This window comes from Podarcis cretensis, assembly GCF_951804945.1.
Source record: "Podarcis cretensis genome assembly, chromosome: 2".
In the NCBI taxonomy this organism is placed as follows: Eukaryota; Metazoa; Chordata; class Lepidosauria; order Squamata; family Lacertidae; genus Podarcis; species Podarcis cretensis.
This window is the reverse complement of record NC_137171.1, coordinates 31930227-31953133: the sequence shown is the minus strand read 5'-3', so window position 1 is coordinate 31953133 and position 22907 is coordinate 31930227. Positions and strand designations below refer to the sequence as shown.

Sequence of the window (22907 nt, the reverse complement as noted above, 5' to 3'; positions counted from 1 at the left end):
CTGTAGACTCCCATTAGTATCCAACAAAAAAATGGGCTTTATAAGGAAGTTCCCAATCTTTGTAGAGATGTCTCTTCAAACTCTCTCACCACCTTCCACCTCCGTTCAACTACAGTGGTGCCTCGCAAGACGAAAAGAATCCGTTCCGCGAGTCTCTTCGTCTAGCGGTTTTTTCGTCTTGCGAAGCAAGCCCATTGACGGCTTAGCGGCTTTTAGTGGCTTAGCGGATAAGCGGCTTAGCGGCTTAGAAAAAGGGGGGAAAGGGGGGGGGAAACCGCAGGAACTCGCAATACATTTTCGTCTTGCGAAGCAAGCCCATAGGAAATTCGTTTTGCGAAGCACCTCCAAAACGGAAAACTCTTTCGTCTAGCGAGTTTTCCGTCTTGCGAGGCATTCGTCTTGCGGGGCACCACTGTACGTGGTTAAAACAAAATAATTCTACCCACAATTTTTTCCAGCAGTGGGGGAAGAATAGTGTGCAGCAGCCCAGTTCACTCAAATGGAGAAAACCATTTCCTGTTTGCATTTGGTGAAACAGGAAAAGCGTCATGCCAACATTAAGGGTTGAGTGGTACCTAACCAATATTTCCAATGCAGAACATGTTTTATGTTGGCAGATGTGAAGCTATGCTCTTGCAAAAGGAGAAGAATGACACATGCCTAAACTACAGGCTTTGGAAACTGGAATTTACTCAGGACAGTTCTACAATAACAGTTCTTAACAGTAAATGTCAAGGTCAAGCTCAAAAGAGCACCCTGCCAATGACAAACCTGTGAGCACAGAAGAGGAGCTGCAGGATTCCTAAAAAGCCTTCTCTCTGAGCATGACATTTGTGTAATAATCCATTTCATTCTATAGAAGCAGTGCAAATCAGAAAGGTGAGCTAAGGATAAGATTTTCTTCAGGTTGCTTTAAATAACTTGCTGCTAGTGGAACCCTTGGAGTTGCTTGTGTCACTGCTAACTATTCCAATGTTTAGCCATCGTTGAGGATTTCTGGCAAGAAACATCCCACAGCAGATTTGTCTCCTACATAATTTCTTGCTTCCAAAGCAGGAGTTCTATCTAACAGGTTTCCAACATTCTTTGGATTGATGTTCCATACTCTGTTTCCCTGAACCGTACCTTGCAAAGGAAGCATTCTAAACTAAGGTCCTTCCTTTTCAAGTTGCCTTATTCCACTTTCCTGTTATTTTCTTCTTAACTTCCACATGATATGTTCAGAATACCAAAGACATGGTGGGCACTTCCTCAGACCCCCCCCCCCAAAAAAAAGCTACAAGAGCAGTATGGCGTACAGGTGACAGTTCTCTGCAAAAGTCAGGTCTGAAGCTGGGATTCAGTTAACTGGCACTGCTAGCGGAAGCCTATGCAAGGACCTTCATTAGAACTACAAGGCTTTTCCCCTCTCCCCTCGCACCTTCCCAATTCGCTGGGGGGGGGGGAGGCAGGAGAACCCCCAGAGGAACCCCCAGGGAAGAGGAAGAGAGGGGAGATTATTCCATTGGACAAGCAGAAATGCATGTCCTGATGGAACATTTGTAACAGCATGTTGCTGAATGCCTCCCGACATGTTTAACATGCAAGGCTACACAGGAATGCAGGGATCTGATAGACAAGCTAAAAGGGCCGCCCCTCTAAATCTGGATAGCCCGGGCATTAATATCCCAAGACTGTGTCTCCCTGATCAAGCCTCTGCAAAAGATGACACACACATAGCCCCAAGAGATGAGATTGTGTGCAATAGTTGGGAGCCAGCAGGCCCCTCCTCCAGCTGCTGCTAATCCATTACGTGCATTCTCTGAGGCAAGCAGACACATCAAACAGGCTGCCATTTCTTTGATGTGCTGTTCTTCAGAAGGGGAACAGCAGGCAGATTAGATTCCCTCATGTAGGGATCTGACAGGGCCTGTAAACATCTTGTGTAAGGACTAGAGCATGCCGAAGGAGGAGGAGGAGGAGGTGGAGCAGTTCACAATAGCTTCCAGACCTTCTTCAGACCTAATTAGCAGAAATGGACACAAGGGACCTGGGGGGAAATTCCAGTGGGTTTACCATACTTATCCCCCTTGTGCTCCAAGAAGAGTTTCAGAACTCCAAGAAAACTCTCCAAATGGGGCTGCCCAAGGAGGATGCAGAAGGGTCAAGCAGCTAGACAAACAGCTGTGGCTACCAGCATCCATGCTAAAACAGCTACTGAGCCAGATGGCTTACAAAACTCAGAAGCATCCCAACTTACACAACGACCAAATGCAGCCAGGAAGATCACCAGCTCAGTTCACTACTCTGCCAGATCACGTATGGCTTTTTAGTGTTCCTAATTTTTTAAAAGCAGAATACCATCCAAATGGCTGCCTTCCCATCCCGGAGGGCAGAATATCCCAGCTGTCTGTCGTGGACTGAAATTAATAATAATTAGAACTTCTGTTAGTGCTTCTCATCTTCAAAAGAGATGTTTCATCAGCACTGTCATACCTTAAACCACAATAAGCCAAATGTCTGCGAAAGAGAAAGAAAAATGCCAGCTGATAAACCAAGCAAAGATATTGCAGAGAGCAAGAAGCCATGCTCAGGGGTATGCACTCATCTCAGAAGCTGATAGTTTCATTGGGCAAACATATGAAGCTGCCAAAGACCAAGTCAGACCAGTGGCCTATCTAACTCACTCAGACTGGCAGCAGCTCTCCAAGGATCTCTGGATCATGGTACCCAAAATTTGTTAGTTTGTTTTAAATGGATACACTAGGGCACCAAGACACTTATTCATGTAAAGAGTCTGCCATGGCCCTGCCCCTAGGTAAGACCACAATTTTAGTTCTTAAGGTGAGTTTCACTGGTATTCCTTGCATTTCTTTTTAGAGAGAGAGTTCTCTATTAAACAAGTTTAAGGACCAAAGTAGTGGCACCAGCCTAGCCACATCATTGGGCAGCGAGCACTACTCTCCAAATTTTAAGAGCTTCCGAAATTCTCTGAAAGCAACACCAGACCCAAAATTTATAAATATATACATCCTGCCACTTCATGTAATGGTCATGAGAGAGAGGACGTAGGGCAGGGAGAGGAAGCAGTGTGAAGACGAAACTTCCAGACTACTTTAAGAGTAGGAAACAGGAATAAGAAGTGTGCAATAAATCCTCCAAAATAAGCAAGCAGATTCCCAACTTCAGTGGGATCACTTGTAAGGGACAGAAGAAGAAACGTATGCCTATGGCAAAAGGAGGGAACATAAATTTAAGTAAATAGTAGGCTTCCAAAGAGAAAAGACAGCAACAACATGTGACACCAGCAGCATGAACAGAGTAAACTTGTATTCTGCTTTATGATCAGAAGCCAAACAAATTAGGCTAGGGGAAAAAACCAATAAAAAAATTAAATTAAGTGCAGCCTTTTGAAATACAGTTAGAGCCTCCCCAAGAGTTGAGCAGATGCCCTGGAATCAATTCAGTATTCAAGCAACAAATTAAAAAAAACTAGTAGGACCCCCAAAATCATTGATACTGAAGTAGGATTTTCCATACACAGAGTTCTTCAAAATAACATTAGCTCATGAAATAAGATGACAGCATGCCACAAAACCAAGAGCAGGGGGAAATCTACTAAATGAACCAAACCCTTCTTGTTTTGTATTGCCCTTCCAGTGAATTTCTTATACGTCACAGAACTCTGGAAGAAAAAATATTTTGAAACATGAACAGTTTTGTGGCATCGAGACCCGACAGATGCAATAGACAAAACAAGTTTCTAGGAAGATAGATATGATGTGCTATAAAAGTTGTAGAGCAAGAGTTGAAAAGCTTTAAACACTAGTGGGGGTAAAAATAAAAATAAAAAAGCTATAGAAGCTACAATACTTCCCTACAGCACAGAAACTATGGAAGATATAATAGAATGTAATCTGGATGGTCTGACTCTGTATAAGGTAGTTTCCCAATTTCAGAGCTTTGAGGAGTACCTCTCATGCTTTGTGTGCTGAGGCACGCTGATGTGCTGCCATAGAACTGGCAGCATGTCACACAAGTTAAATAATGAAAGACTTTTGTGAGCCCAACTTTTCACCAAAAGAACTGGCGACCTGCTACATCTTTTCTATAATTCACTGCTCCAGTCTCACCTCCTTCCAATCAGCCTCTGTTGAAGGTGATTAGTTTTACTGTGTCTTTGCATGTGAAGTGACTTCTGATGAAGACACATAGCAGAATTACCTGAAGTCAGACGAGGCCAGGAAGAAGGCCCAGATCAACAACTCAGGAACTCCTCCAAGTGTGGCTATTCTTGTGCTCACTAACAGCTTTAAGAATTAGCTGCATTTTCAATTTTAATTCAGGAAACAGAAGTATATATCCCATGATAAAGTACGGGAGATGACGGCTTAAAGATTTCATAATCATAGCATAATCCATGACAAATTCTGCATGTCAAGATGCATTTGGAGTTCACACTAAATCATGGGTTATCGTGACGGGAACAAGTCTACTTTGCTTCTCGTCTCACACACTGACGCCTACTCTACAAGCTCCACCGCCAGCACCCCAGTGTACACCGCGGTGTCCTCAACCTTCCCTGGCAGTGAGAGCAGAAGGTCTGCAGGAGGCTTTTACTCATGCTTGCGTGAAGGCAAGTAGAATCCTCTGATAAAACAGGCTCCCTGATTGCAAGGAGTCTACTCACAAAAACACACAATCAAGCAAACACAAACAGAGGTTTCCTACAGATCTTCTCCATACAAACATGGGGAAGCCCAGGGACTGGGGGGCAACGCACAGGAAGATATTAAGGACGGGGCTTGCATGCACCCCCCTGCCCTCTTCCAACACTTTGAGCATTTGCATGATCAGGTAAATTCCTAATAAGAGTCAGCAAAGTAAGGCCTGAGGGAATTTGTGTATGGCAATAAATAGAATATGGGACGCGGGTGGCGCGGTGGGTTAAACCACAGAGCCTAGGACTTGCCGATCAGAAGGTCGGTGGTTCGAATCCCCGCGACGGGGTGAGCTCCTGTTGCTTGGCCCCTGCTCCTGCCAACCTAGCAGTTCAAAAGCACGTCAAAGTGCAAGTAGATAAATAGGTACCGCTCCAGCAGGAAGGTAAACGGCATTTCTGTGCGCTGCTCTGGTTCGCCAGAAGCGGCTTAGTCATGCTGGCCACATGATCCGGAAGCTGTACGCCGGCTCCCTCGGCCAATAAAGCGAGATGAGTACCACAACCCCAGAGTCGGCCATGACTGGACCTAATGGTCAGGGGTCCCTTTACCTTTAATAAACAGAGCAATCTTTACACAGATCCATCAGTAGGGGCTGAACTACAGAAGAAGACTGCCAAGTGGATCCGAGGTAATCCCTAGTTGGGGGTTTCTACAGGGTGTGGTGTGCACTGTGTACAATAAAGCCATTAGATGTGAGCCAGCACATGGAGAAAGGGCTAACAGGTATATCTTTTGTAAACGTCTGAAATTAGGAGTGCTCTGTGGCAGTCACACAACAATGCAGATAGACATAAACAATATTACTTGTGAGGTTAATGTCTCCAATGTGTCGAGCGGGAGGGGGGATGGGCAGGAATACAGAGACTGCAAATCCACTAGCTGGCAAAGAAATAGCACTCATCTGCTTGTTGTTATTCATACCAGAGTCCAAGCTGGCCCACCCACCCCTTTCCTGGTAGTTCTATCATTTCAGCTTTAGAAGTCCTGGTACGACAGTAGGTCGATGACTCCTTTAGATGATTGTTGGAATGGTTTCTGAGCCAGAAAGAAACAACCGCCAATTACACAATCCTACGACGCCGCACGTGGACTACGGAAAAGACCTTTAAATAGAAAGGGAGCCAAGAGCTCCCATTGGATCAGAAAGAGAACTTGGAACGAATTCAAGAAGCAGAGATGACAGAAACCGTACGAGGCTGAGAGCCCCTTCCCAAGTGTTAGAGGATTTGCCTAATAAGTGAATGTGATGTGGGGGGGGGGAGGGAGGGAGGGAGAGAGAGAGAGAGAGAGAGAGAGAGAGAGAGAGAAAGACGCTCCAATAGAATTTGTAGCAATCACCCTCGATTTATGAAGTTCAGCCTTCCATGCCACAAAAAAGAAACAAAGTTAAGCAACAAAATTGTCTTGGAGTACAGATCATTCGTTTGACATTTTGGTTTGAAAGAGCACCTTTTGTTCTTGAATCCTCTTCAGGAAGAAGGAAAGCACTAAATGTAGGCTGCAGCAAGAGGGAGGCAAACCCTCACAGAAGCTTTCTAATACAGAGATGCTATATTGGAAGTGTAGACTGCTTCCGGTTAGAACAAGGCCTTTCTCCACTATAACCATAACTCAGCAAAGGTTTGAAAAAGCCCATTCAGTCAACACTATGAGCTGCAAGCATGCTTGGAACTTCTCTGCACAGTCAAAAGTGTGCTCAATCAAGTTCTAGCCATGGCACAATTCTCTTACACATCCCCTTTCAATCCCATCTGTGCATATGGGATTGCATACAATACAACCCTTCTAACAAACAAAAACAAAAAAGGGATCATTAAAAAATATAACTATGAATAACATGATGATACTGTTACTCAACTTGTGAAATGTACACAAGAACGGCTGGGTTTTAATTTCTCTTTTCCTTTGCTTTCTTTTTGTTAAATATGTCATTTCTATTGTTTTATTACTTTTGAATATAAATGATTTTTTAAATGAAAAATGGGGGGGGGGGGGAGAGCAGGAGCATACCACCACTGAAGACTGAAATAAAACACTGTGTTGGGGGTGGGTTGGGAAGAGAAAGGAAGTTGTGTTTGTCTCGCCAGTCATACAGCACAATAGTTCGTGGCACTTGTGCAACCACATTTCATAGAGCAACCAAAACAGCAGCAAATGTACCCTCCTGGTGAAAAAAATCACATCATCCTAGATAAAAAATGTTGTGTCTGAAGCGGCAGTTCAAAGGATACTGAGGCAGGCACACACAGACATGCGAACAATGTACAGTCATTGATATACAAAATGCATGTTAATGGCACAATAAACTGACTGTGAAGAAGTACCCCTGGAGAAAACACACACACATACACGGCTTAACAGGGTGTGTGGGTGTATCAAAAGCTGCTTTGGAAGTGTGCAAGAGGTAGCAAAGAAGAAGCAGAGGAAAATAGGCACTTCAATGAGATATAAAAGAGGCACTCTAATGAGATATAAAACGGTATGTTTGGACAAAGACACAAGTCCTCTTCAAGTGCTCAAAAGAACACATGAGGACTTAAACTGGGTAGGGGGTGTGAATGTGCGTGCACACACACTCTACCTAATTTTCAGTACTCGTATGTTCTTCTGAATGCATGAAAACTGACGGCTACATTTTAAACACTATGGGCGGAGGGTGTGTGATTTGAAGCAAGGAACTGATAGGTTAGGTAGGAAAGGGTTAGCTGCTCCCTTCCCTCACCACTTCTTAGCTGAACCCTTCCACAGTATCTGTTAACTCACAGAAAGGGCATTGGGCTGCAGTTACATGCCTTTGTGTGTAATGAGTAGTTTGGACCTAGTGGCGTATCTTCCCGTCTTTCTGCTGGGAGCTAAACGAAACAGGAAAGAGGATAAGAAGTCTGAAAATGGCAAAGTACTTAACCAATACTCTCTTGCCAGCATTATTCTCCTCAAATGCAGACTGAGCTATCAACTGCTTCCATTGCTGAACCCCCGCTTTTAAGCAGTGATTCCAGCTTCCTTAAAGGAAACTAGCAGTTTTTGCCCTGAATGAATCAACGTTCCAGGACAATGATGAAAGGTGATCCCATTTGCAGTATAACCTAGTCCTGCCCAAAGCAACTGTCATTAGTGAACAAATAGTGAACAAAGAGCTATGAAGCATAACAATCATACAGTCATTAATCTGAAAAGTATTCATTAGTGGAGCCTTATTCAAGTAGCAGCACAGAATCAATTCATTCATGACATCTTAACCGTCTGTGCTTTTCATCTTCAGCTTTCTGAAACATTTCTCTCTCATCGCTCTCTGTCTGCACTCACCTGGTCTGTGCAAAGTGGTTAAGAATATCCCACAAGGTCTGACTGGAGCAAAACGTGTCTTGGAGCCTAGAGCAATCATCCAGCTGCAGCACAATCCGTACCTAGGAGGTAGAACCCAGGGAATTAGAACAGAATATATATGTCCCAAATAACTAATGGCAGAACAGTATTTGACAAGTTGCTTAAGGTCACATGTGGCAAGTCAGCCATCCAGGGTCATGTCAGGCCAACTGTATCCTGACCTCCCCATCCAGAATTTTGACTAATGCTTCAGACCAATAGATATCAGCACATACAGTGACCCAAAAAACCAAACAGATCATGTGGATCAAATTGCAGTTCCATTATTGTCTCTCTAGAGACATGCATACAAGGCTTAGATGGCAGAACTATATTTTGAACAAAACCACACTGCAGAGTCCATGGACTGCACTACTTCATACTTCAAGTGAGGGATGATATTTGTCAATGGCCGTCTGTGCAGAAAAGTAGAACATAGGGGAGAATCAAGGAGAGAATCAAGTTATTCCATAGGAACTCTATCATTCTATGATTAGAAGTGTTCCTAATTCCATACAGCCTGTTTACAATACCTAATCTTGACCCATCTGCGTTCAACTGCATCCTGACTGGTCCTGAAAAGAATTGCAGCAGGAGTGCAGAATGGAAAGTTATATGAACTTGGCTATCAGTTTCATCGCCTGGGGTCAATGCTGGTGTACACGATGTGGCTGGACTTTTGACATACTTCAAATGAGCAATAATCAGAGGTGTTTGAGTTTCTTCATATATGCAATTACCTCCTTGGCTCCATAGAAAACAGGGAGATATAAAAAGACTGGATCACAAACAGAGTTCCTTAGGGTAGCTAAGAAACTGGACTAGTAACATTTGTATGTAACTGTCATAGAGGGTTGTGCAGACTGAAGAGCTCCTCCAGTTTGCATGTCTACTCTACTATAAAATAATTTCAAATCAAAGGTAGTCACAACAGCAAGCATGTGCATGTTTTGCCAACAGTTTTTTGTGTGTGTTCGCATCTGGTTTTGCCAGATAGTTTTATTGGCTTAGTAGTTAGGCATGGCTGCAGACACAATATATGCTATTGAAGTTTTCTTTTTCATGGGCAAAGACAGCTAGGTCTCACTATGTTAAGTCAGAAACAAGAAGACACTGGCATAATCAGAGCGATCCACAACTAAGGACAAAAGACCATTAGGGTGGGATAACAAAAATCCTTGTAGAGATATCCCAATATCCATAGGAGTTTGTGTGCAGGCACACACAATAAGATATGTTTTCTCCCATGTATAGGTTCCTTAGAACTCATGATAAGGTATCTTATTCAAAATAGCTCGTCTTCTCACTAGGCTAGATCTCATCTGAAGTCTAAAGACACTGAATAATTAGCTTCCCTATGTCTATAGGAAAGTTATTTTACACTTTAGATCTGTTCTCACCACTGCACAAGATCCTGGGATCCTGTCACAGGCCTCTCCAAATCTTGCTGCCACTGGGGAAAAACAACCCATCCAAAAACCGGACCTGAAACACTTTCATTCAGAGGTAGATTTCTTTCTCACTCTGAAAGCAAAATTAAGAAAAGCTGAATGCTTCCAATGTAAATTAATTACTTCTTTAGCAAGGAATTTCACTTGCACAATGTTAAAAATGGCCAACTAGTAGATCCAAAACAGAAGGAGGCAGCCATAGTTCAAAAGGGGCTGCGTCTGACGAAGGCAGTCATGGACAAAACAATAAAGGGAAGGTCAATCAAAAGTTCCCTTTGGGAGAAGCCATCATGGAGGAAGTTTGGTCAGAAACTGCAATCACTTCTGACCAGCACAAACCTAATTTCCATTTGAGAACACTCTTCATCTGACACGCCACATGGTCAACTCAACCCCTGGATTTTTGTGATATAAAATAATGCTTGACTTAAATAACTGTGCAACTGTGCAACTGACATGGGCAAGAAAAATCTCCTTTATGGAGAACAGAACTTTTCCCTCCTAAGCCATGAATCTGAGAACCATCCACACTATCAACTGCAATCTGAAAGCCTGAGCCAGTAAATGATATGCAGGGGTGGTCCAATGACGTCTATAAACATTCAACAACAAGCAACTCCTGCGAACACAGAATTTGTGTTCTTTTAATGATAGTTTTCACTGTAACTGGGAGGGCAAAACGCTCTTTTTAACAAGCAAATTCTTTGAGAAAACACCAATGAAATCTCCAGAGTTGGCAATGGGGCAAGAGCGCTGAACCACCATCCCACTGAACTCATTCTGCACATAGGCCTCATCACGGAAGCATCTAAGGGTTCTGGGGAAAGAGACAGACACAACAAAATCCTTCCAAGATTTTGACAAGAGTTTTTTTTAAAGTAAACCCTATACACCATAAAATCCAACGTGCCCTAGTGCTTTCGTTGGCAGGGTATGATTGCACCATGACCGAGAGATGTGACCCGCTTGGAGCCAGCAGCACGCCCCTAGGAAGCGGAGCTTCAGACACTAAGCACAAGGGCCAAAGTAGTTTCATCCCATCACTGTCATGGCTTTCCCTGTTTCTTCATTGCCCAAGACCAGCCTCTGGATTATCCTTGGCTGCATAAGGGTGCCGACAACTGACATCACCGAGCTAGAAGACTCTTGCCCAGAAATCCACTCTGCCAATTGCATCAGTTTTTTAGGCAGCAGTTCAAAGCCAGTCATGACACGAAAGTCATATTCAGGCAATTAAATGAAAACTTCACAGAAATCCCAAGCTACGTATAAATATTAATCTTTTTATCCAGCAAACAGAGAGCCATGCCATTTAGTTTCTAAGTTTACAAACACACGAGTACAAGACTGATGAACGGCTAAAGTGCTGTGTTAGTTCTTTGTAACAGTACACTTCCCCTGACCACTGAGGAATCTGCTTTCATTGCCTTACGTACGTGTATTTCAAAAGCCAGAAAGAAAGAAGATGTGGACCCAAATTCAATAAAGAGGACATGAATTAAAGAGGACAGTTCTTAACAGTTGTGGTCTAGAAAATTTCACAGCTTGCTTCCAGTCAGGATGTACATATCCTGTGTTTTCATCATGCTATCGAAGCTACAAATTATTCAGTTACACCATCACTATTTACCAGTTGAAGGCACTAACACTGGGATATAGGACATAGTATGCTGATTTAGCTCATGTAAAGGCCGCTGGGAAATACAATAAACACTACAAAATATATATTATTTACAGTATTGGCCTGAATATAAGCCGCACCTCTTTTTAGAAATTCCGACCGTGAAAAGTTAAAGTGCGACTTAAATTTGCGACCTTACAAAAATTGGTTTTTTTACGATATTGCTGGTGAAACAGACATACGGTAAAATGGAACGGGTGTCAGTGCCTGCGTAATTTTAAGGGAGCAGCTTATATTCGGGTATTGACTTTTTTTCTTTTTCCCTGTGAATTTTAAAGGTGAGGCTTATATTCGGTTGCAGCTTATATTCAGGCCAATACAGTATATGTTGTAACTCACCTTGAGACTATTTTCCAGTAGTAGGGGAGTCTCAGAAATTAAATAATATACAAATAACTTCACCTAGTATCACAGCCGCAGAGGAAGACATCTTTATTTTTATTTATTTATTGAATCTCTATACAGCACTATACCCAGAGGTCTCAGGATGGTTCACGGAACAAAATCAAAATATAAAACCACAAAATATATAATCATAATAAAAGCAACAACCCAATAAACCCCCCACCCCCCCAAAAAAACCCCACATTTTAAAAGGGTATTATTATTTAGCAGAAGTAATTGAAGAAATTATAAAGCCATTTAAAAACTCTTTTGGAATGCGATATTATGGTCCTTGCAACCAACCAACCAACAAAACCAAATGCGAAATAACAGATTTTCATAAACTGCTTGGAGATTTGCTTACAATAAAGCAGTATACTCAGTTCGTTAAATATATATATTGCCTCAATTCGTAGCTCACATTTAGCCACAGTTTTCAGCTATCTATAGTTTAATGGGACAAGAATTAGCTGAGATTCCTGTATTTTCCCACTGTTGCCACACGATATAATAAATATGTCACAGCCGAACATGTCGTATCATCTGAATTCTGGCTCCTAATTCCCCCAAACTATCAGTGGGAAACCAAGAATAAGCCTTGGTTATCGCTCATGGCTTGTTTGGAGAGAAACAAACCAGAAGCTGAGGTTCAGATGACACAACAGTGCAGCAGAAGCAGGGAAAGAAGTATCCCAGAGAAGCTTTTAAGCAGCAAATCCCAACAGGTTGACCCAAAACCAGGGCTGGGGAACCTTGGGCGCTCCAGATATCATTGAAATCCAACTCCCATCATCTATCACCATTGACCTTGCTGGCTGGAGTTGATGTAAGCTGGACAATATCTGGAGGCTCAAAGGTTCCTCAGGTTCCTCATTTTAAACTATGGTTTAATGTGGCACGCCCAGGCCATTGCCAGCCAACACAATTTAAGGTCATCCTTTGAGGTGTCCAATTTTCAAGTTAAGGTAGTTTAATGACATACAGTGGTACCTCAGGTTAAATACGCTTCAGGTTACAGACTCCGCTAACCCAGAAATATTACCTCGGGTTAAGAACTTTGCTTCAGGATGAGAACAGAAATCATGCAGCGGCGGCGCCGCGGCAGCAGGAGGCCCCATTGACTAAAGTGGTGCTTCAGGTTAAGAACAGTTTCAGGTTAAGAATGGACCTCCAGAACGAATTAAGTACTTAACCTGAGGTATCACTGTATACAGTTTAACTAGAATTCCCAGCATCCCTATTTGCTATGCCGACTGAAGCTGATGGGAACTGGAGCCCAACAAGGTTTCCGGAGTTGCAGACAACAAAGCAGTCAAGGTTTATAATGACAGCATAACAAACCAAGAGTCGGCACAAGGGGCTTATTTATTTAAAGCACGTTAAAATCCCATTCTTCAACCAAAAAATGCCCTAAGTCTCACATAAAAAAAAAAAGACGCCACTCCTTGCCCATCTCCCCCACTGGTTGTCTCTGCCCTCTGGAATTGTCAGTTTCGGTTCAAGAAGCTCTTTCACAGACTTTAACAAACCACTTCTAATGAACTGAGTCACATTCCTTATAGTAATAGTTTGGAATTAACAGAATTAGGCATTGCTTAGCCTTGTTACTAACTCAACTGATAAATCTTGATTTCTGCAACTAGTTATTTAGTCATGACCTGTCTCCCTTTTCGGTTTAATGCAGCAGATAACAATTTCAATACTTCCAACAGATAAAATCTAACTCCATGAATTATTGATAAAGGATTAGTAATGAGTCTTAATAGCAATATTTTTATATTAATTAAACATGTTCCTTTTGTAATTAATAATTTAGGATTAACTGGACTAAACTGTTGATTAACTATTTATATCCAAGTCAATAATTAAATCTGTTTCTGGGATTACATATCTTATTTTTGAAGTAGTTTCCCCTGAACACTCCACCTAAAAATGTATGTGTGGTTTTAGTCAATATCTTCCTTAAGTTCAACAACTGACTACTGGAGGCTAGACACTGGATTCATTTAAAGGATATACACAGAGAATTCATTTACATTTCTGAAATATACAAACATCAATCCCCATATATTTTCCCTATCTAGTTCCATTCATTCCACTCTAAAAGTAAATATAAATAAATAATATGCTTTGTTAAATTAGTTCTATCCTTCAGTTGCTAGTACTGAGTAGTTTCCTGAGGGAGTTATTTCTTTTTAATTACAATATGTATCTGATAATTTTTTCAAGAGCTAAAAAATCAGACGTCAGATGTTCTAAAGCTACACTACCAAGTCTGAAGCCCACAACCCTTAGGTAAGGGGGATAACTTTCCAACGCTACAACATAAAATACAGGTTACAAATCCACAGCCCAATGACTCAATGCAGCCCGCAAAACCACTGTTAGCAGCTTGCCAGCCCTTTACCAAAACCAAGCACTACTTCTTAATTTGAGAAGATCCTCTTCTCCCTCTGGCACAGTACAATTGCTGGAAGGCCTTAGGCTCAGGAAACAAGAACGGATGCTCCAACCTCCAAAGGCTTCTAGCAATGGTGTCTCACAAGAGGAAGAAGAAGTGCTGTTCCAAGGTAATGTCTGCAACTAGAACCAGTGTGGAGGCCGAAGGAATGAGGAGTCTGGAGCTAGGAGGTGGAACACAGAAACTGGAGCACGGAGGAGCTCTGAAGGGAGCTCTTTACCCAGCAAAGGTCCAGAGGAGTCTGAGGGACGTACATAGTCCCCATCTCTCCCTGGTCCTCTTCTGGGTCACAGCCTGCAGTTGGGTCTTCTCCCCACTCCTCCCATGTAGAACCCTGCCAACAGAGCTGTCTGGAAGGCAAGAAGATTACCTTGCAAGTTAGGCCTTCCCACCTGCTCTCCCACCACCTTTCCTCCTGTGGCCCAGGGGATGATGGGGAAGAACTGCAGATCAAGGTGGATAGGGTTGAAGGGGAAGCAAAGGAGGCATCGTTGAGATGGGGCTCTTCTGGTTGCCTTGGGACTGGTATGGGTTTCTTTAAGTATTCGGTGGGAACAGGGTGCTGCATGCAACCCCCAAATCTCTTCCTCTGAAGAGGTCTCTCCAGGGTATGAGTCTGTCAAGATCCTAACAGGTGAGTGGCTTCCTCACCCACCTACCATGCCCACAACCATCACAGTGCTGGGCCAAGTGGAGTAAATTTAATCCATCTGTCCCATCCTGTTGGTGTGATTTCCAAACATCATGGCGAGAGTAGAGAGAACATTTGATATTTACCTAGAGAAGAAAGCTGAGCCTTCCAAATACTTCTTCATCAAGAGCTTAACTGACTCACGTTGCCAGTACAAATACAATTTCTCTCCATTGCATTCTCAGCCAATTAATTTTATGAAAAGTTGTTGGCTAACTGACCATAAATTGATGATTCTTTAATTGGTTTAGTGTGCTCCAGCAAATTTCCACTGAAAAGGATTTGCCTTGGTTCTTCATTTGTTCATTGTTGTATATACAATTTCTGTAAGTCTTTAGGGCTTCTTCTTTTTTAAAGAAAATATAGTTGGCCTTGGTAAATAACTTCCTTCTTTTAGGGATTTTAAGAGCAGAACTGCTATCCCTGAAAAAGTATATTGTTTGGGTTTCACACTTAGCTAGAATTAAGCCCCAGTGAATACCATGGGATTTATTTGGGGGTAAATACACATTGGACTGCATTGTAAGTCAAACATATATCACCATGTCATAGCAAAGCTTAATCTATGCTTTTAAAGCAATAATAATGCCCTTTTCAAACCAATTTCTGTGCATTCTCCCATTTTTTTCATCACTCTTCCAACACTTTTATTACTGATACGTGAAAATCTAAGTGGCACACAGCATCTAATGGCAATATTAGCCAGGACAACCATTTAGAACCATTTAGGAGATCCAATTTCATTTACAAAACTGATAAGAACCGCAGTACAATATAGTATATCCCAGACAAGGAAAGCCAAACCCTTTCTCTTTTGGCAACTTTATTCAGGTCAGACTAAGCCTTATGTCAGACAGTAATTACCAAAGAACATGAGTTTTAAAAATAAAATTACAGAGAAATACAGTGGCACCTCGGGTTACAGATGCTTCAGGTTACAGACTCCGCTAACCGTGAAATAGTACCTCGGGTTAAGAACTTTGCTTCAGGATGAGAACAGAAATCGTGCTCGGGCGGCGCAGCAGCAGCGGGAGGCCCCATTAGCTAAAGTGGTACTTCAGGTTAAGAACAGTTTCAGGTTAAGAACGGACCTCCAGAACTAATTAAGTTCTTAACCTGAGGTACCACTGTGTATGATATGCTTTCTAAAAAGGACTGAAGTCCTACTACTACTATGCCATCTCTCACTCTTTCTTTTATCAACTCCATTTAAGATTATAAATGAGTTGACAGAAAGAAGGTGAAGAGGTTGACAGTGAATGAGAGGCAACTTACAGTACAGTACCTAGAGAAACTGAGGGATTTCTTTATCATGCCTGTCTTTATCTTGTACAAAAAGCCTTAGATGGAATCCAGCAGCATCTGGAGGCTCACAGGTTCCTCCACTTTGCCTTGAGATTTTGCTTTAAAAACAAAGCAACATATATAGGTTCATAAGGAAGCTGAGAATCCTGTGAAGGGGGATATCTTATCATCGTCCCTCTGACAAAACCCTGCCACGATCACGGCTGGAATGTGAGCTAGAAGTGTGTTATAAAGTGAAAAGATCCTACCGTAGTTTCAATTCCTGCTCTATTACGAGAGACTGGCACCATCTCTAGTTTGGCGTTGTTGGGTAGGTTGGCAAATCTCCATTGAACAGAGAGATCCAGCACAGTCCTCTGAAACCTGCAAAAGAAACAGTCTAATGATATCCTTTTGCCCTGAGACTAATTCAGACTACTTATCAGTGATTCCCCCCCACCCCCGTATTTTGTAACCCGATAATTTCTACTTGTGTTCTTCTGGCTGCTGCATGGAATAACACATAAATCTGACATTTGGGAATTGTAAGTAAAATCCATTAAAACCTACAGAACAGTGTGGTCTGATCACTACAAGAGGGGGATAAATGGAGAAGCACTGTAAGCATACTAGACTGGATATTAAAAGGGTCTAACAGCCTTTATTCCTAATGCTTCACTGTTGCTAAACATTTTGTGATTTTTAAACTCTGCTGGGGCTCTCTTACTACTGGAGAATGTGTTCAGCCTGCACTCTGGATCTAAGGATCCAGCCAAGTCCTTTATTAATTACCCCAAACAGGTGATCTCTAAATCTACCCCCCCCGACAATCTTCCTTAAATTAAATTAAGTTACTACAGTACATGTGAGACATTTTCCCCTGGTTTTTCCCACAGCACTATGGTAACATTTAAAGGCCCCAAACCACATGGGTGGTAACCACACAGGTCCTTAGCATGATATCATCATTCCCTAGCCATGGTTAGGCAACAAGGATTTATACAATTTGCACCATTCATGTGGTTATGGGCCTTTAAATGTTACCACAATGCTGTGAGATGGACCCACAGAAAAGCAATTCCCCAGCACCACAGTAATGCTTGAAAGGTACTCCTAAAATATTATTTTCTGTTGCCACATTTTATAGCGTACTAACCAGAACATGTAGATTTGTGCAACCATGATTTTAGGTTCCACATAGATATCCCCAACATAATCAGAATATCATGGAACAATTAGTACTAGTTACTGATGCTCACAGAAACAATAGCTTGAATCCAGAGGTATTTATACTTGTGCAATTGGTGGTTCCAATATCCACTAACATCCCTCTCCAGCAGCATCTCTGCACTTGCCATATCCCATGTCATTCTAGAAGGCTTTCTGACCTGCAGGGGCTGCTTTTCAGAGGGCACAAGGACTGTGGCTGGAAGGTAGAGGCTGGAAAGCTCCACTGCATGACATTCACCCCTATGCTCCCCTGGATTCAAGCCAACAATATTAGGTCAGCTACTTACTTCCCCCTCTCCCTTGCTTCATTTAACACAGGTTAGTAATAATAATAATTATTATTATTTATAGCCCGCCCTCCCCAGCCGAAGCCGGGCTCAGGGCGGCTAACTACAATAAAATAGTACAACATTCTAAAATCATTTCATTATAAAATTAATTCAACTCAAATTGATGGCAACCATTAGACTACAGTTCTGTGAAGATTGCCAAAGGAGGGAGTCAGGCTGTGCCCTGACCAAAGGCCTGGTGGAACAGCTCTGTCTTGCAGGCCCTGCGGAAAGATGTCAAGTCCCGCAGGGCCCTAGTCTCTTGTGACAGAGCGTTCCACCAGATTGGAGCCACAGCCGAAAAAGCCCTGGCTCTAGTTGAGGCCAGTCTAACCTCTCTGTGGCCTGGGACCTTCAGGATGTTTTTGTTTGAAGACTAGGAACAACAGGAGCCACCCAACTCTCAACAAACTATGAATATGCATACAAAGGGCCACACTCTTAGAAGCTGTAGAGTAAAGCAATGGAAAGAGGTGCAAGCATTTTCATATCAGGAAAACTTTTGGATAGAAAATAGAAAAAAAGCTGCAGGAGTTGCTATTTGGAAAGAGCTGAAATACATGTGACAAGCAGAGGCAACGCTACTGTCAGTGTTTTTATTTTCAGAGAGGGGCCCAGGCCCAAACAGCTGCTTAATAGAGGAACAGCTTGTTGTAAAAAGAATAGTCTAGAACAGCAGCCTGATCCAGTTGCACATAGTGCCGTGTGATGTCAGTTATGAGAGGGGCTGTTTCCACCAGAGTGTTCAGAGACCTGGGGAGTCAGTGGAATCCTTTGTTAGAGGCCTGTATGAAATAGCAGCACAACAATTAACTCTGCATCGCAGCTATCATAGGCAAAGTGAGATGGCATCTGTGGGCAGCAGATGTTTAGTGTTCCAAAGGACAGCAGAGTAGGAGGCATACAGGTTAAAACCATAAGGCACAATCCACCAGGACAGTTCCTGCATGAGCCCCATTAAAATGAGCAGGATCTGGAATAGCTCCCATTCATATCCATTCGTTATGCACAAGATGGCTTTCTCTAGACCTGTGAACTAGTTCAAGTGAAGGCAACGCCATTTCCATTTTCCACCCCAGGTACGTAAATGCCTTTGGCTCTCCATAGCTGCAGCTTCAAAAACAACAACAACAATTTATTATTTATATCCCTCCCCAGAGATCATCAACCAACGCGACCAAGGCAGTTTCAGTCTCATGGTGAGGCTTGGATCCCGATTGGAAGGGATCTAAATGGTTCGCATCCTCCAGGCGTGCTTGGAGTTGTTCAGCAACCACCCGCTCAACCGCCTTGCCCAAGAATGGTAGATTTGAGACGGGGCAATAGTTGGCCATATTGGCCGGGTCTAAAGTTGTTGTTTTTAAGAAGCGGTTTAATGACCACCTCTTTCAGTGGGTCTGGGAAGACTCCCTCACAGAGGGAAGCATTCATCACCCCACAGAGCCCATCGCCCAGCCCTTCCCGGCTCACTTTTATTAGCCAGGATGGGCAAGGATCAAGGAGAAAGGTGGTCGGTTTCACTCGTCCAAGCAATCCTTGGAGGTAACAGATTGGAATTGATCCCATGTAACATGACTAGACAGGACTCTAGCACTCTCCCACCCTGGCCTGACTCCCACGGCGGAGTCTACCTCTTCTGAATCTGAGCGACTTTATCTGCAAAAAACTTTACAAAAGCATTGCAGGAGATCTTGCAATAACAAGGGTATTAACTGTCTCAGTGACTCAACTGCAGGAAAACACAACCCTAGCAACACCATTAACAGCAGGTCTACCTGCAGCTACATTTACCGTACTTCCCAAAACATGGAGGAATGAACAATCTTCTCATAGCAGTGATAGCATTTATCATCAAAGGTTTCACATGTATCAAAGCTTGCTGAAACTGCTGGATTACAGTATAACTGATGAAGTGACAAAGGCACAGAGAGCCTTTTGCCTTACCAGCATCCATTTAGCAACTGAATATTTAGTTTGGAACTTAATATTCCTTTAGACTGCCATGCCTCTTAACATCACCTGCACCAACCAGAATGGGATGCTTCTTGCCCTAACTATGAAAGGGAATCTACTGTGGGGATTATTATTTTTACTTGAGAAACACTTTTTTTTAAAAAACTAAATTTGAAATCTGGGCTCTTATTAATCATTTTCTGATTCACCTGTAATTATTGATTATATTGTTGCCAGATTTTGTTAATTTTCGTGGGGTGGTATGGTTTTAGTATTATACAGATAAATTATTGGATTTCAATGTTTTATTTTGCACTGTAAATATTTTAGTATTCTTGTTAGTCACCTTGAGTTCTCTGAGAAAGGCATCTAAGAAATATTAATAATGATATTAATACATGCCTATTTCATAGACCGATTATGCCAAAATACTTGGAATTTGGGGCTATAAATCCCTAGAGAAGTTGGTGAGTATGCATGGAATTAAGATATATTATTGCTAAAACAGGGAGGGAGAACCTGTGGCCATTTAGAGGTTGCTGAAGTGTAACGCCCATCATCCCTAACCGCTGGTCATGCTAGTTGGTGCTGATGAGAGGCAGAGTCCAACAACATCTGGCGGTCCATCCGTTCCCCATCTCCATTCTGAATGAACTAGTGACTGTGTTTTCACATCAGGGAAGTGGGTCTATCTAGCCCAGCATCCTGTGGCCAGTGTGGTGTAGTGGTTAAGAGCGGTAGACTCCTAATCTGGGGAACCGGGTTCACGTCTCTGCTCCTCCACATGCACCTGCTGGGTGCCCTTGGGCCAGTCACACTTCTTTGAAGTCTCTCAGCCCCACTCACCTCACAGAGTGTTTGTTGTGGGGGAGGAAGGGAAAGGAGAATGTTAGCCGCTTTGAGACTCCTTAAAGGGAGTGAAAGGCGGGATATCAAATCCAAACTCTTCTTCTTCTTCTTCTGTTTTCAACAGCCAGCTGCAGGTGCATGAGAACTGGTACTACATCTGACCAATTAAGATGAAAGTTTGATCTTGGCCAAGGAACACTCTGCTAGACATGTCAAATTTGGGATCACAGCCTTCAAAAGCGAATAGTTCTGGACGGCCATTGTGGGCTCCATATTACACTTCTCTCCCACCCGTCCCCCAAATTAACGGCAAAGAAACAGCAAACTGTCAAGCTATAAAGGTATGGAAAAAACAGTAAGACTCACTTCAAATCATATTCATTGGGACTGAAATTCTGCTTTCTACAAACCTCTTCCAGAATCTTAAAAAAGAAAAAAGGCAAGATGTTAATATAAAATAGAGAGTTCTCCCATTCTGTCCCATAACATACTCAGTGCAGATTAGTCATAGAATTATAGAGTTGGAAGGTACCATGAGGGTCATCTAGTCCACCCCCTCCTGCAATGCAGGAAACTTTTGCCCCAAATGGGGCTCAACTCATGACCCCGAGATGAAGAGTCTCATGCTCTAACAGGTGAGCTATCATTCACTTCAGTCAGCATCCTTCCCCCACCCCCCTTCTCAACTCATGCTTATGGGTCAAGTTGTCATTCTAACTTACATTAACAATTCCACCTGCATGAGAGGAAGATTCTCCCCCACAGCCCGGCAAGAGAATTTAGGCCAAATGTGAGAGTACAATCAGAGGAAAATTACATTTATTCTGGGGTAACACTGCAAACTATTCCAGGATGTTAACATGATACATTTCTGACAGAAAGTAGCAATCTCCCTCAACATTACATTAATTTGAGGACTAATTTTTCATAATGAAGGCTAAATTGACTGGTTGTTTTTAGGTACCCCATTGATCCTTGTGGGATTTTATAGAGGATAATTATTTACATGAATAAGTGCAAGGAAACCTTATGGAATACTCATTTATGGACCACTGAACATGCAGGTTGGGAAACAAAAGAAAAAAGAACTTACATGAAAGAAGCTTAAATCAAAATCTTTGTGGTCCGATAAAAAAAGAAAACCTCTGATGAAGTCTGATAGAGTGAGAGTGGAAAACCTTTTTAAAGTTATAGATCCACATGCCAGTGGTGGGCTGGGTTAAAAGGAGGCAGAGTAGTGAATGTAAATATTACCTTTATATGGTAGGGTAGTTTCTACAGACACCATTCTCTGTTCTCCATCCAGTTAAATAAGAGACATGATCATATTAAGGGCACATGCCAGCCAGACACAAACACCTGAAGAGGGTGCAGAACAGGCCTGGGGAAGAGTATGGTCTGGGGAAAAGTCCCAAGGGACAGACAGAGAGGTCTGGAAGGCCACATTCAGCCCCAAGGCCTGAGGTTCCCCACCACTGCGATAGAAGATCTACCCCCAAAAAATATAAATTACATTTCCCTGAGAGGCAAACCCAAAAAAGAATCTTGCAGCAACTTAAAGACTAGCATGTGCCATAATACATTTGGTAGCCTTTAAGGTGCCACAGGACTACGGGTTGGTTTCCCCCCATAAATTAAATAAGACTAGAAGAGATACTTTTAACATTTCAAAGGGACTTTCAACTCTCTCATTCGCACCTGCCTACATCGGAAGGCGTCTATTTTTTTCCGGCAGGGTCTACTAAGGTTTTACAGGAGGAGATCCCTCCTTTCAGTTCTTTTCTCCTACAGAAAATGCATTTCTCGACATAACCCCATTCAGGTTGCAATCCTAAACACATTTACTAGCGAGTAAGCCCCTGCTGAATGACAGGCGTCACTTCGAAGTCAACAGCCAAGATGACTGCGCTGTCAGGGGCCATTTCTTTTCCCCACCAGGGGCAAATATCTACGATCCTCCCCCATTTCAGGAGGCCGGAGTCCTTCCATTATTGCACAACTTCCTTTCAGACACCGAGATAAAGGGAGGAGGAAAAAGCCCGTCACCGGCTTTTATCAGTGTTCAACCCATTCCGTTTCTACCACTCAAGAAACTCTTCCCGGCCCGGCCGGGTCCGAGAGAAAAACCCTTGACAATTATGTGCCCTCTGGTCCAATCAGAACGAGCCTCTTTCCCCCCTTTCCTGCCCCAGGGCCAATCAGAGTGACTGCATCCGCCCAGCCTCCCCGTCCCTGGGCCAGACCCACCTGGAGCAGCGCGGTGCTTGGGCCTACTCGCACCGTCACTCGCCTCCCGTTCGGAGCCAGCACGGAGACCGCGGAAGTGCCGCCGCCAGCTGCCGCCATCGTCCCCCCTCTTCAGCCCCCGGCCGACCCCACCCCTGGCTGGCCCTCGAGCGCCTCAGCCGCCGGGCTCACCCCCCGCGCCCCGACACTTGTCTATAGCCAGCCTCCTAGGTAGTTCAGCCCAATGGCCCCGGCAAGGGGGCGCGGCCACCACTCAGGCCGCCCCGCCTTACGCTTCG

At 43.1% G+C, this 22907-nt stretch overlaps 1 protein-coding gene across 1 annotated transcript in view; it reads right to left on the bottom strand.

Annotated features, from left to right (window-relative positions):
• ASPSCR1 (ASPSCR1 tether for SLC2A4, UBX domain containing) overlaps positions 1–22907 on the bottom strand; it is a 64035-nt gene extending 41128 nt beyond the window's left edge. The window contains exons 1-4 of the mRNA XM_079967685.1: positions 22630–22907; positions 20749–20804; positions 16291–16405; positions 8010–8110 (exon numbers count right to left, since the gene is read on the bottom strand). Of these exons, the coding sequence (XP_079823811.1) occupies positions 8010–8110; positions 16291–16405; positions 20749–20804; positions 22630–22728 (371 nt within the window). The 5' untranslated portion in view covers positions 22729–22907. The remainder of the gene's footprint in view (positions 1–8009; positions 8111–16290; positions 16406–20748; positions 20805–22629) is intronic.